The 13,784-nt window shown below is 52.7% G+C and overlaps 2 protein-coding genes across 4 annotated transcripts; one reads left to right on the plus strand and one right to left on the minus strand.

The window, feature by feature from the left end:
- Nucleotides 1–220: 220 nt before the first annotated feature.
- Nucleotides 221–4,375, minus strand: Ccdc71 (coiled-coil domain containing 71). 2 transcript variants are annotated; one of them, XM_026383845.2, is made up of 2 exons: nucleotides 3,815–4,373; nucleotides 221–2,126 (listed from the first exon to the last, which is right to left on the minus strand). In XM_026383845.2, exon 2 carries the CDS (start codon nucleotides 2,072–2,074, stop codon nucleotides 671–673), a length of 1,404 nt encoding a protein of 467 aa, XP_026239630.2. In that variant the 5' UTR covers nucleotides 2,075–2,126; nucleotides 3,815–4,373; the 3' UTR covers nucleotides 221–670. The 2 variants fall into 2 exon arrangements, with proteins under 2 accessions (XP_026239630.2, XP_026239629.2); XM_026383844.2 differs by having other exon boundaries at nucleotides 222–2,126; nucleotides 4,311–4,375.
- Nucleotides 4,376–8,555: 4,180 nt separating this feature from the next.
- Klhdc8b (kelch domain containing 8B) lies at nucleotides 8,556–13,558 on the plus strand. 2 transcript variants are annotated; one of them, XM_026383899.1, is made up of 6 exons: nucleotides 8,556–8,953; nucleotides 9,818–10,325; nucleotides 11,373–11,537; nucleotides 11,866–12,090; nucleotides 12,188–12,289; nucleotides 12,704–13,558. In XM_026383899.1, the coding sequence occupies exons 2-6, from the start codon at nucleotides 9,950–9,952 to the stop codon at nucleotides 12,898–12,900; spliced, it is 1,065 nt and encodes a 354-aa protein (XP_026239684.1). In that variant the 5' UTR covers nucleotides 8,556–8,953; nucleotides 9,818–9,949; the 3' UTR covers nucleotides 12,901–13,558. The 2 variants fall into 2 exon arrangements, with proteins under 2 accessions (XP_026239684.1, XP_026239685.1); XM_026383900.1 differs by lacking the exon at nucleotides 8,556–8,953 and adding an exon at nucleotides 9,025–9,099.
- Nucleotides 13,559–13,784: the final 226 nt, after the last annotated feature.

Genomic DNA, 13,784 nt, shown 5'->3' on the forward strand with positions numbered 1-13,784 from the left:
CTTGGCCCCATTCCAGACAAAGCCAGGGTATCTTTTGTCCCCCAGTAGCAGTACCACAAAGTCTCCCTTCCCTGGCCTAAAATACTGCTAGCTGCAAGGTTCCCCACTGAGCTGCCCAGTCCTACTATACAGGGTCTGACTGGATAAAAAATAGGACAGCCTCAAGGTGAAGTATCCTACCTCACAGAGGCTTTGCCCCTACCCTCATGAGATGTCTCTCACATACCCACAGAAGCCAGTATCCAAATTCCCACTAGTCTTTCCAGAGGGGCCTATGCTTCCCCTTTATGCCTTCCTACCCCATCACTCAAACCGACTGGGACAACTTTCCCTATATGCTCAAGCTGGCTTGCCAGCAGCCACACACACAATAAAAGACCATGGAGGGTGGGCAGGAAGACTGGAAGGTGGAAAGGTATAAAACATGATAGATGGAACAGTGGACATACAGCTTGAAGAACAAGTCACAGTGCATTGCGCCATAAGAACACCCCTCCCACTACCCACCCCACCACAAATCCTCCAGTTTCTGAAAGGAGACTGGCAGCCACAGGGGCCCTGGAGAGGTACCCAGAATCCTCAAAGTTGCAGAGTCCACAGGCATGGCACACTGTGCCAATGGCCACACACACAGTTGGGCTGTTTTCTCAAACATTGCTGTATGAAGGAATCAGGCTGTTGAGTATGGCAGCAATGGCTGGAGCCATATTATAGGAGACAGGTTCACACGGAGTATCTGTTGGGCCCGCTGTCGAACCTCATCATCTGAGGACTGCCTGTCTACCTTTATGGCCCAGAACTTTAGGAGCTTTGCTGTTGCTGGCCCCAGCCATGACTTAGGAGATCGGGGCCCCAGCCGTGTTCTCTTCTTAGGATGAAGGTCCTTTGCTTCCTCAGCCCTTTTCCTCTTCTGCCCCACAGTCTCAGAGTAGGTTTTCTGGCCCTTCCTTGCAGTTCTGGCCTGAGCAGATCCCTTTGGCCTGCCCCTGCCCTTGGGCTGGGTCTGAGCTGCTTTGGCCTTAACTGCCTTGGCCTTGGCCTGGACTGCCTTGTCCTTAACTGCCTTGGCCTGCACTGCCTTGGCCTTGGCCTTGACTGCCTTGGCCTTGGCCTGCACTGCCTTGGCCTTAGCCTTGACTTGTGCTGCATCAGCTTTGGCTGCCTTGGCCTGTGTTCGAATCACGTTGGCATGGGCATAGGCAGCTTTGGACACTGTTTGAGCTGCCTTGGCCTGGTCTGATTTAGTGCTCAGGGCAGAGCCCCCTTTCATTTGCAGATCACTGAGAGAACCAGTGGTTCTGTAAGTCTTGCTCTGGAGCCCAGTGCCTCGTTGGGGTCCAGCCCCAGGGCCTTTGCGAGTCAGACACTTGGGGCCCTTGTTCGTTTTTCTGGGAGCTTTGGGCTGGGGGTTCCCTGGACCCTTCCCTGAACCTTTCCGCAATTTCAGGGGAGAGTCTGCAAGTGAAAGTCTTAGTGACTGTGCCTTGTGCTTAGCACCTAAGCAAGGCATGGGAGTCTTGAGTGGAACCAGAGCCTCAAGGACAACTGAAAGCCGCATAGCAGGGTAGACACTTGGATAGAGGTGAGCAGGGAAGCCCACTGTTGCACCCTTGGCACGGCTGGCACTTGACTGCTTCAGGGAGCTCAGCAGCAGATTGGTGGTAGCATGTTTGGTGAGGGTTGGTGTGGACCCTTTGGCCAGCCTGCCAGACAGTGGCATGGGGAGCAATGTGGCCCTGCCTGAGGGCAGCTGAATGGCAGTTCGGGGAGCACTGGCTGGAGGTGATGTGGTAGCTGGGATGGGGGCACGAGCTTGTAGTTTCGTCTGGCTTGGAGGGTTGGCTGTACATGAACTATACCCATAGACATCACCACTGCGCAGAATGGTAGGTTGGAAGCCATCATCTCGCAGACCCTGTAGAAAGGCCACAAGCTGGGCCTCTGTGGCACTGAGATCCTGGCTCATGGGGTTAAAGACAAGCAGCGCCTCTTCCAGGGCCTTCTTTCCTGCTGTGGAGATGCGCGACCAGGAGTGCACAGCTTTTTCCTCCACATGCTGCACCACCACACTCATGGCATTAGGCACTGCAGATCTGCCTAGGTATCCGTAAATCAGCACTTGGCACCTCCAAGGCAAGAAGAAAAGAGTCAATAAGAATGGCACCAAGATATGGAGCCAAAGCAAGTAGACAGGTCTATCAGCGACCCCATTCTCTATGTCACTGAGGGAACTAGCCAGAGTGAGTCATTTCCTGGGGTAAAACCCTAGTCTGATGACCCTCAACCAGTTTGGAGTGGGTATTGATTAGCCATTTTTCAGTAGCTCAGAAGAACCCAACCTGCTCCTGGAAAACTTTAAATCTAGTTCATTTTAATTAATTTCTACATTTTCTTTTCCTTCTTTTGAGACAGAATCTTGCTATGTTGTCCCAGCTGGTCCTAAACTTATAAGCTTAAATGATCCTCTCACCTAAGCCTCCCTAGTTGCTGGAACTATAGGTGTGCAGCCATCTAAGGCTTAAATTTTTTTTTTTTTTTTTGTGGTTCTGGGGATCAAACTTGGGTCTCTGCTCATGCTAGGCAAGTGCTCTACTACCGAGATAGTGTTCTACCACTACATCCCCAGTCCTTATTAAATCTATATTTTTCTGATGCCAAAAACCTAATTGGATAGCCCTGGGAGCACAAGCCAACATCTCTGTCTTCAATGAGCCTGGTCCAGAAGGTAAGTCACAGGCACCATTAATGCTCTTAGGAGCATATGGTGTAACCAAGCTTAGCTTGCCAATAAGTCAGGAAAGAACTCCTGCAAGAGGCAACATCTACCTAGGATGAGTAATGAATAGAAAAGTACCAGGTAGAAATGAAGATTATACACTGGCTCTGAACTGTGAAAGAGTAAGGCACATCTGATGGGGAGTCTGGGGCCAGGCTGAGTTTAGCTGGGAAAACAGGTCAAGGGTAGGACTGTTTTCCCAGCTCTGAAGTTTTGCCAAAGGGCCCGCACTTACACCCAATGTCCACTCATCTGTGTGCCTCCAGCTGCTGGTGTTCAGTGCTGGTTGGGTGGGGGTGGGGGGTGTCCCTGCCCAGAAGTTTTGCTTTCAGAGGCTACTTGATAGTCCAAATCCTTGCTTTAGAGTCATGGAGACCAACCCCAGGCAAAGACAGAGACTCACTAAAAAGCTGATGAGTAACAGGTACAGATGAAATCTCTAGGCAACCAGGCAGCCTGGGGATCAGGCAGCCAGACCAAAAGCCCAAGGTTTGAAGACAGTGGAAGAAAAAGGCTCTGTATAGGATGGCGAGTCACAAGAACAGCAAAGGCCTGAGACCTCCAACCTCAGAGCTTAGAGGGCAACAGACAGCAGAACATCCCAGAGTTGTCTGGGAACACCCAAGTTGTCCCAGGCTTCTCTGAAGCTGTGTACGTCAGTCATGACTATTATCTAGTACCCAACCCAGAGTTTCAGGGTTCCCATAGGCAAGTGGCAGCTCCCCGGCTGCACTGGAGCATTAAAAGATCAGCTGGGATCAGGCAGGTCCCTGGGGCCTTGAGGACTGGCTGTACAGATTGTTCCCACCGCTCTAATGGAGCAGATGAAGTCTTCAGAATCCCCTGGAGGAAGTGCCCTAGGGCTCTTTGTTTGGAAACATTCTTGAATCCTCAGGTGTCTGAGGCACTTCCCCTCCCCAGAGGCCGCTCTACAAGCACAATCCTTGCACATGACTTTTAGTTCTTTTTATTTATTTATTTGAGGGGATGTAGTTCCCAGGGCAGTGAACTGTAGAATAGAGAGAGGCCTATTCCCACCTGCAACTCCCGGCGCTGATACTAGGATGACCCCGGGGCTCTTCGCCTAGGTCAGTGGGAACCCATGGTAAGGGTCTTCTTGGCTTTCAAGAGGCTTCGGAAACAGGACGCAGCCGGGCCCCGAACTTGCCTTCACAAGTGCCTCTGGGCCAGCAGGGGAGGCTCACCAAAGATGGGGTCGGGTGAGGCGCCAGACAAGTGGAATGGTGTCAAGGGGCATATCGGGACCCTTTGGCTAGGAATCCGCGTCCCAGGAGCCCAAAAGGAGAAGGCGGGGCAGGGGTCACAGCGGCAATGAAATATGTAGGGTGGGCAGTCCTAGCTCGACCCGGACCGCGCAGCCCCAGGGTGGGGTTGCTGATGGGGGAGGGGTGGGAGCCTGGGCCAAACCAGGAGAGAACGCGGGTCCGGGAAGCGTCAGCCGCCCGGGCCCTCCGCCCTGCCTCCTCGCGGGCCGCCACTCCGCGGCGCGGCTAGGCCCGCGGCTCCAACCTACCGGCGCCGCCGCGGGGACCCAGGACGCACCTCTGCGCCGCCTCCGATGCTCCAACATGGCCGCCCGCTGCGCGCCGGAAGTGTGCCGCGCTTCCGCTTCCGGACCCGCCCTAATGACCCTTGACCCCCGAGACCCCATTTCCCCCCAAAGTCTGGGGGGGAGGCAGATTGAGTACCCGGGAGGACTGCCTGGAGGTGGTGGCCGCGAAGACCGCCACAAACCCATCTGGTACAATTCAGGAGTCTGAGTATCAAAGGCACCCTCGAGTGCAGCCTCAGGCAAGACTACTGAGTCCAGGTAGGGCTGGATTAGGGGGCCATCTGACATCCTAAGAGGCCTTGGTAATGCAGTGACATCTGGGAGTGGTTCCTGGCAAGGTCCAGGCCATTTTCCATACTCTGGTCCTCCTGTAGAAATTGACAAAGCCCACTTCTGTCCCAGGCATCTGATCAGAGGATGAAAGGAATATTCCCTAATAGGAAGTGTCTCAGGGTAGCCCCTATGTTATGCAGCAAAGGTATCTCCTCTGAGGAGAAAAGGCCCTCCTGTCTTCCTGAAAATGGAGCCCACTATACATCAATGAAAGAGTGGTATACCCATGTGATCATAAGTGCTATACGGAAGTCCAAAGATATCCATGTCTAGTCTTTAAACCACAGTATGCCAATGTAGGCCTGAGTATACTTACCTAGGCATATATGCACTAATGTTATGGAGAGGCCCTGGTCCAGCCTCAGCTCATCAATGGCACAAAAGTTCCATCTCCAATCTTTTTTTTTTTTAATATTTATTCTTCAGTTCTCGGCGGACACAACATCTTTGTTGCTATGTGGTGCTGAGGATCGAACCCGGGCCGCACGCATGCCAGGCGAGCGCGCTACCGCTTGAGCCACATCCCCAGCCCCTCCACCTCCAATCTTAACACTGCCCAGATCCTCTATCCTTTTGCCTAGGAGAGTGGGACATCAGTCTTTCCATCTGCTATAGCCATCAGAATGATGGTGATCCACTACTCTTGCAGCACCAAATTAGATAGGGTCCACTACCCTTGTAGCACCAAATTAGAGAACTCAGGTCAAAATTATCCCTAGGGGTCTGTGCCTTCAGATGAGGGGTCAGAATGGTCTGCACAAAGTTTGACCAAAAGCTCCATTTGTCAGGATCTCCTGAATCCAGATTGGGAGCCATCATGGGAGTCCTGGTTTCATGGGTGATAGTAGGGGCATATGAATTTGGTCAGAGCCTGACACAGAAGGTAGAAATATGGCCACAATTCTTGTACCCTAATCTTTGTAATGGTGCCACATTTGGTAGTTGGGGGAAGGTAGAAGTCTATTAACAATCACAAGAGGATGGCTAAAAGTTTCTTTTAGGGTCTGGGTACTTGTCCTTTTCCCTTCCCATATGACCTCAGAATCCTCTGGCTGCTTTCTATTTCCTTGTCTTTAGAAGGATTCAGATACTCCTAAATATAAGCACGCACTCCACTCAGCAATGCCCTAGGCCTCACCTGGTGCCCTTAGCTTCTCAGGGTCTCCACACTGATACATAGTCCAGATGTCCAGCAAGAATTGCAAAATCTCCTGCTCCTCTGGGATTAGTGTTTTTAGGCCCTAGAAAGGAAGTGTGGGGTCCCACCGGCCAGGGTCTCAGGGGCTACCAACTTGGCATTTCCAATCTCTAACTAGCCTTATCTATGGCCTATCTATGGTTGAGAGGATTGGTTTTTTATTCTCAGGCCAATACAATCTTACCGTCTACTTTAGTTGTCTTCCCAAACCAGCAGTTTTGTTCCCCTGTATTTGGCTGGGCCATGGTTATGCAAACAGAAACCATTTCCATGAATAGGAAGAGTTTGACCTCCAGGGATGGCACCAGTCCAGGTATATCCTGGAAAGGAGATCTCTCTTTGGTGATGTCCAGTCCATAGCTCAGGGCAAGAGGGGTAGGTCCATCCTTCTCTGTACCTGTTAATTATGGGAACTAGAGAGATGGTGGGGGTTAGGGGTAAGTATCATAGGGTACCTAGCTCCCTGAGGGGGTGATGCCCAGAAAGTCCCACATGAAACTCTGTGGGAGCACTCATCAGAGCGCAATCTGACTTGACCGAGACTTTGGCGGATGCCAAAGGTATAAATGGAATCAAACAGGATGAAGTGTGAAGAGTCTACCTCATCCTGGGAAGATGATCCCAGAATCTATCCTGTTTTCCATTTGGTACCTTGTATCATCTAAGTAGACTCTGGACCCATATCCACCTGAGTAGAGAGATCTGGTAGAGATTTAGATGTGAGCGAAGGCAGCAGCCTGGTAGAGATTTCCCCAAGAGCCAGAATGTGAGGAAAGCTGGGGTCAGAGCTTGAGCTCTGGGTAGGGAAAGGAAGAAGAGCCAGCAAAAGATTCTGAGACACAAGACAAGCAAAGCAGCAAGAGGAAGCTGAGGTCAAAAGAGATGAAAATATGTCAGCAAAACTTCAGCCAAGACAAACTAATATTTACTCTCTAGTTTTAGCTTTATAATGATTTTTCAAGAACACTTTTAGGGAAGAAGTGGCAACAGATTGAGATGGCAAAAAACAAGGCAGGAGAGCCTATGAGGGTAGATGGCTTGAAGAACTTGACTGGAGGGAAAGGATAGACTAGAGGAATTTGGTCCTAGGAGGTAACTAAAGACAGGCAGCTTGTAAGTACCTAACTTCCGAAAAGGAGGGGATAGGGGCTTGGAGAGGGGAAACCCCCGAAGGGTCCTCAGGGCAGTTAGCGCATACCATGGGGGGAAGTGCCTCAAGTGTGGAGCAAGTCAGGGTGAAGTGGGGTAGGAATTTTAGTCAAGGTCTATGCAGTCTGTAACTAGCCAAGGCACCACCATTTCTGTGCTGTTCTCTGACTTCAACTGCCATCCCCTGAAAAGGCTGAAGGCTCTCTCTGTGGCCATAGGGAAGAGTTTACCCACAATCTGGAAAGGCCAGAAGTCAGGTAGGCCCCCAAATAGTTCTCCACCCATAACTAATGGGGATTTGAGAATGAGAACCTTAGCTCCCACTGCTCTGTAGGCCCATGTTCTACACTAGCTTCTAAAATTCCCAGAAGGATCATGTGGTCCCAGTTGCCCACAGTAGTAACCTGCTTGATGATACCTTCTTTAGTGGCTGCTTTCCCTGTCTTTTTTTTTTTTTTTTTAATTTTTTAGTTGTAGATGGACACAATACCTTTACTTTTTTTTTACTTGGTTCTGGGGATGGAGCTCAGTGCCTCAGGCATGCTAGGCAAGCGCCGTACCACTGAGCCACAACCCCAGCCCATCCCCTGTCTACTTTCTACTCGTCTGTTGATGCTCTCTGACTTCATCACCCATACTAATAATATGCACTTGTATCTTTGCCTCCAATCTGCTGTGGGGAAAACACAGACACATACTCACACAATCTGTGAAAGAGGGACAAGGAGCCCAGTGCGGTGGTGCATATATGTAATCCCAGCAACTGGGGAAGCTGAGGCAGGAGGATCACAAATTTGAGGCCAGCCTCATCAGGTCTTTAGTGAGACCCTGACTCAAAATAAAAAACAGAGCTGGGGATGTAGCTCAGTGGTAAAGTGTCCCTATGTTTAATCACCAGTACCTTGAATAAAAGAAAGAAAAAGAACAAAGCAGTGAACTGACACACTACTGCAAGGACCTCTTCCCTTAGGTAACCTCTGACTTGTACAAGTGAGCCCCCAGCTCAAAGACTCAGGTAATATTCTGAGTGCTCCAATGCTCCAAATGCTCCAAGGTCTGAGTATGAGCTAGTTGCGTCCTTGCCACACCAATTTGCTCTCACCTAACTCTAGCGTTGGCTAGATGCAGGCCTTGGAACCTAAAGATGCACAGTCTCAAAAGTACCTTGGGCCCCAGAGTAGCCTCAGTCTCAGACCTCACAGGATGAGACCAGTGACCCACCTGGGAGGGCTTCTGACCTCTGACTCTTCTAGTTCATCCTCTGGTCAGAGCTACTCAAGAATTCCTTCCACCCAGGCCTATGAGACCCTGAGGCCACTGTCTGCTCCTCCATCCCCTGCTGATCTTAATATGCACTATAGGATCTATTCTGCTCCCTGTTTTGTGCTTGGGTTAGGGCAGTGAGCCCGCAGCCCCGGAATAGAGACCCAGGCCACGCCCTAAGTGGCCTCCAGATGGCGCAGCCGAAAAGCCGGTAGTTGGGCTCCTCCAAACTCAACTGCTCTGGACTGGCGCCGGCCCCTCAAGCCCGCAGATTCCAGGCCTTGCTTACTCAAGCTGGGTCCGGCTCAGAACGACCCCTAACCATACCAGCATTGTGCCGCGCTGCCTCATTTCTACTCCCGCCTGGGGCCGGACCTTAAATCCTGGCAGGCCCACTTTCCACATGTCCATTTATTTGTTCATTTGTGTGTGTTCGTGGGTCGGTGCGCCCTTCTTCGGCCGCGGCACGTGCAGAGTTAAGGCGGGAGGAGGTTTCCCAGAGTCTGGGGAAGGGGGAGCGAGGGGCGGACCCGGTCCAGCCCCGCCCCACGCCCGAGCGGTGCGGGAGCCCCGCCGGAGCTCGGCTACAGCCCTAGCCAGAGCGGGCGTCAGCGGAGGCGGAACGGCGGACCCCGTGCCCCAGCGGCACGGAACCCGGCGGGTGAGTCCCACGGGAGCCGCGCTCAGGGGAAGTTTGGGGCGTGGAGCGTAGAGCCCCCAAGCGCACTTGCCCAGACCTGCCCCCACCTCAGCGAACTGGAAGTTTGGGGCCAGGAGGAGAACCATGGTCTGAGTGGAAACCCCCAGGTAAAGGGAAAGCTGAAGAACTTGAATCCCGTGCGCATTCCTGCAAGAAACGCCCTGGCTTCTGGTACCCTAGAGTCCTGTGTTCAGGAGATTCCCCAAACCAGTACCCCCTTCTTCTAGACGCCAGGGAATCTGCTTGCATGGGAGAAATCCTTGAGGGTGAACCTCTAGGGGAGTGTGGATCCCTGGCACCCGGCCTCCTGAGCCTCAGATACCCCGGACCCTGGTCTTTTGCTGGCGAGAATGGTTGAACACTGTGAAATGGTGGTGTAAGGATACCCTAGAATCAGGTGGGGGACAGCAGGTGGGGGACCAGAATGGATGGATCCCAGGCTGCCCAGGGCACACTGGAAGCCAGATTTAGCAGTACTTACCTCATGCAGAACCAGGATGAGGCTTGTTGAGAGGAAAGGAAGGGCACTAGGCTGGAGAGTTCTGTTCTAGTCACCTTCCCTCTACCTAGACCCAGATTGACTGAGTTGCTCCTAGTTGTTAGCACAGGGGTTGGGGAGGAACATCCCTCATGCCCCCATACAGAGGAGACCACTCTCTATGTCCTTCTTCCCACTCCAGAAGGTGTGCTAGTCAGAGGGGTAGATCTTTCCCCTACTTTTCCCACCAGTGATTTTAGCCTGCCCTGCCTTCAGCAACAAGCTGCGTCTGTTTCCCTAAAGGATGGTTAGGAAGCCCCGACCCTGTTTTTCCTTTTCTCCTCCAGGTGGAGGCAGTTCCCTGGACTGCTCAGACACTCCTCGCATCCTTGGCAGAATCAAGATGAGACTCTATCATGTCTCCCCAGTAAGGCCTACAGCCTGAGCAGATAGCATGGCCTGCCACAGCAGTGAATGACATGGCTGCAGGTGGTGGCCGCACCTTTGCTTGGCAGGTGTTTCCCCCCATGCCCACTTGCCGGGTGTATGGAACAGTGGCGCACCAGGATGGGCAGGTGCTGGTGTTGGGGGGCTGTGGCCGGTCTGGGTTACCCTTGGATACTGCTGAAACACTGGACATGGCCTCGCACACATGGCTGGCACTGGCGCCTCTGCCCACTGCCCGAGCTGGTGCAGCTGCTGTGGTTCTGGGCAAGCAGGTGCTAGTGGTGGGGGGTGTGGATGAAATCCAGAGTCCAGTAGCTGCTGTGGAGGCCTTCCTAGCTGATGAAGGCCGCTGGGAGCGTCGGGCCACCCTTCCTCAAGCAGCCATGGGGGTTGCAACTGTAGAGAGAGGTGAGTGGCTTCCCAAGGAAGGTCTCAAGGTGCCCCAAACCCTCTATTCTGTCCTGACTTGGTCCCTTGCTCTCAGAGACTAGACAAGAGCTGCCCAGACATTGCTTTGCTTCCTGTATCCTCTCATGTCTCCCTCTGAACTGGGCTGTTAACTGACTTTTCTGGCTATGAGGTGGGGACAGAACCACAGACAGGTCCCCAGAATGATAGGAGGTCTCAGCCACCACCCTGCCCCATTCCTCATTTCTTAGAGACAGTAGGGGGGGTGGCCTAATGACTCTCATGGTTATAAATAGTCTTGGGTGGGGGGAGGGAAACAGGGCCTTGGCTCAGAGCCCAGCAAATGCTTAAGTGCTTAGACTCCCCCACTATATACACATACACACCAGGGATCCTCATATGGACAAAGGCCAAGCTGACCTGGAGATGGTTGTCATGGAAACCCAGTTGACAGGCACATCACCCCAAGGCTACTAGACATGCACTTAGCTCATTCTGAGGGCTTAACAGAAGGCAGGAACCTAAGCTAGTGTAAGGGTATGGTGTAGAGGTGCTGGCAGGGAGACTGATGCTGAAGGCCTGTGGCCCTCACCTCTATCCTATAGGCTTAAGCCTTCTCCCAGCCCTGCCCCCATGCCAAGTGATCTCCAATCTTCTCCCTAGACTGAGCTTCATGCTAAGCAGTTATCCATATGCCACCAACACCTGGTTTAAATGACCCCCAACAAGGGAGCCCCTACCTTGTGGCCTCCAGGTCTGACCACTGGCCTAGACCAGCCCTGCTTGGATGCCAGACTTGGTTGCCATAGCATCTCCAGGGAGACAGAGCTGGATTATAATTAGATCAGCCGCCTCCTGCTCTTCACTCAGAGGGGCCCTGGCCAGAGCGAGAATCCTGCCTCTCCCAGCTTTCACCCCAGATGTGCAGCAGGGTTTTAAACAAACACCATGGGTTTCCAGCCACTCCAGGCATGACTAGGGCAGCTGTCAGGGTGGGCTACCCTAGCTAGGCTGGAATGCAGTCTGAATTATTCTTTTTTTATGCAGATGGTATGGTGTATGCCTTGGGAGGAATGGGCCCTGACACGGCCCCCCAGGCCCAGGTACGGGTATATGAGCCCCGCCGTGACTGCTGGCTTTCGCTACCCTCCATGCCCACACCCTGCTATGGGGCTTCTACCTTCCTGCATGGGAACAAGATCTATGTCTTGGGTAAGGGTCTGGGAGATGTGAGAAAGGGGTTTAGAGTCCATCACCACATATTGGTGTGGGAGGGATCTAGCTCAGTCTGAGATGGCAGGACTTGAGAAGCTTTGTTGGGATGATCCAGGACTACTCTGAGGCTCTGACTGCTGGTGGCCCTGCTGAGGTTGGAAAACCAAACCCCAGTGCCTGAGCAACTGTGTGGTAGATGGTCCACATGTGGATGTGCACACAGCTGTGCCTGGGAGGCTGGGGCAGACAGATCTGCAACTTGGTGAATGAGGAGCCCATCAAGTTCCCTGGACTGTCTCCCCAAGTGTCCCAATTCCATTGGCAGGGGGCCGCCAGGGCAAGCTCCCAGTGACTGCTTTTGAAGCTTTTGATTTGGAGGCCCGTACCTGGACCCGGCACCCGAGCCTGCCTAGCCGCCGGGCCTTTGCTGGCTGTGCCATGGCTGAAGGCAATGTTTTTAGCCTGGGTGGCCTGCAGCAGCCTGGGCCCCACAACTTCTACTCCCGTCCACATTTTGTCAACACTGTGGAAATGTTTGATCTAGAACATGGTAAGCAGTGGCTGTCCTGGGCTGTACTCCTACTCTCTGTGGGATGGAGGGACATAGTGTGTATGTGTGATTAGATGTGACCTCCCCTCTCCTGCAGGGTCCTGGACCAAGCTGCCTCGCAGCCTGCGTATGAGGGATAAGAGGGCAGACTTTGTGGTTGGCTCCCTTGGGGGCCACATCTTGGCCATCGGGGGTCTTGGTAAGTCTTTGTGGGGCTAGGGAGAAGAAGGGAGCCCAAGATAGAAAAGAGTAGCCCCCAGCAGGAACACCCCCTTCTCTAGACACTCCAGAGGTCAGGACTTTGTGATCTCCCTTTCCTTGTCTGTGACAAAAGCAGGTTGTGATCTGCCTGGCCCAGTGCCTGACTGGGGGGTCTATGTGCCATCAGGGCTCTAGGAGACAGAAACAAGACAAGCGATCACTGAATGCGTGGCCAAGTGGACAAATCAAAACATGAATGAATGAATGAATGAATGAATGAACAAATGCTGAACAGGGACAATGAGGAGCAAGGCACTTGTAGCCTATCCTGGAGTGATGTCAAGGGCTATTTTTTGGGCTCAGTGAGCAAAAGGGCTTGGAACCCCCTTACAACTTTCTGTCTCTCCTACAGGAAACCAGCCATGCCCTCTTGGCTCCGTGGAGAGCTTCAGTCTTACACGTCGGCGCTGGGAGGCACTGCCTGCCATGCCCACAGCTCGCTGCTCCTGTTCTAGCCTACAGGCAGGGCCCCGGCTGTTTGTTATTGGGGGTGTGGCCCAGGGCCCCAGTCAAGCTGTAGAGGCACTATGTCTGTGTGATGGAGTCTGAAGGCCTGGTTGGGTCTGTTCACTGGAGCAGCTCAGTACAGGAGCAGGTGTTTGTGTCTCCATTTGCTGCTGAAGGAGCTCTATATGGCTCTGGGATGAGGGAGGCATATGGACAGGCACTTGAGGCATTCCCTTGGGGGCTTGGGTTAGGGAGCCTTTGTCTTTAGCATAGGCCAAGCATATGCTCACATCTAACTTTACCACAATTCATTCATGAACCATAATTCTAGCTCCACCCTTACCCAGGAGCCCCCTAGGCCCTGTGTCCAACAGGAAAGTGGGCTCAGGAGAGAGCTGGCCTTACACCCTGCAGGATTGGCATTGACTATCTCGAGTTAGCCAGAACCATCTAAGTGGTCATTCCTGAAAAATCCCAGCCTATCTTGAAGGTTCCTGCAGACCTAGGTATATTCAGAGAGGGTGAGGGACACAGAGGGAATGGAGGAAAGGACGTAAAAACTGCCAGAGGGCAAGAGGAATTGTGGCTTTGGGCCCTCTACGTTGCTGGTTGTATGACCTTGGGCAAGTCATTTCACCTCTCTGTGCCTCAACATCCTCGTCTGTGAATGAGGATCTCTGAAACTTTCCTACCCTACCTACCTCACAGGGCTGTTGTGAGGATCCAGGAATTTTGGATATGAAAGTAAAAGTATTCCTGAAATCTGATGTGGGGATCCTGGTGTGGACTCCCTTGTTACCCTCATGGTCTCTGTCCTCCTTTCAGGGCTTCAACTCTCCCAGGGATAAGGGAGGTCCACAGGAAGCCTCTTGGATCTGGTCTCTATCCCCAAAGTGATCTGGTGTCTCTGCCCCACATAAGCCTCAGCTTTGCCTTAGGTGACATTGGATGACAGCCCTCTTCTACTATCTTGGATGTTCTGGACA

Source organism: Urocitellus parryii, chromosome 2 (assembly GCF_045843805.1).
Source record: "Urocitellus parryii isolate mUroPar1 chromosome 2, mUroPar1.hap1, whole genome shotgun sequence".
In the NCBI taxonomy this organism is placed as follows: Eukaryota; Metazoa; Chordata; class Mammalia; order Rodentia; family Sciuridae; genus Urocitellus; species Urocitellus parryii.

Bases quoted from the DNA above. Each gene is read 5' to 3' on its own strand.
- Ccdc71 (XM_026383845.2), bottom strand. From the start codon at position 2,074: ATGAGTGTGGTGGTGCAGCATGTGGAGGAAAAAGCTGTGCACTCCTGG.
- Klhdc8b (XM_026383899.1), top strand. From the start codon at position 9,950: ATGGCTGCAGGTGGTGGCCGCACCTTTGCTTGGCAGGTGTTTCCCCCC. The intron at 10,326-11,372 runs GTGAGTGGCTTC...TTTTTTATGCAG, and splicing joins GGTTGCAACTGTAGAGAGAG to ATGGTATGGTGTATGCCTTG. The intron at 12,091-12,187 runs GTAAGCAGTGGC...CCTCTCCTGCAG, and splicing joins AATGTTTGATCTAGAACATG to GGTCCTGGACCAAGCTGCCT.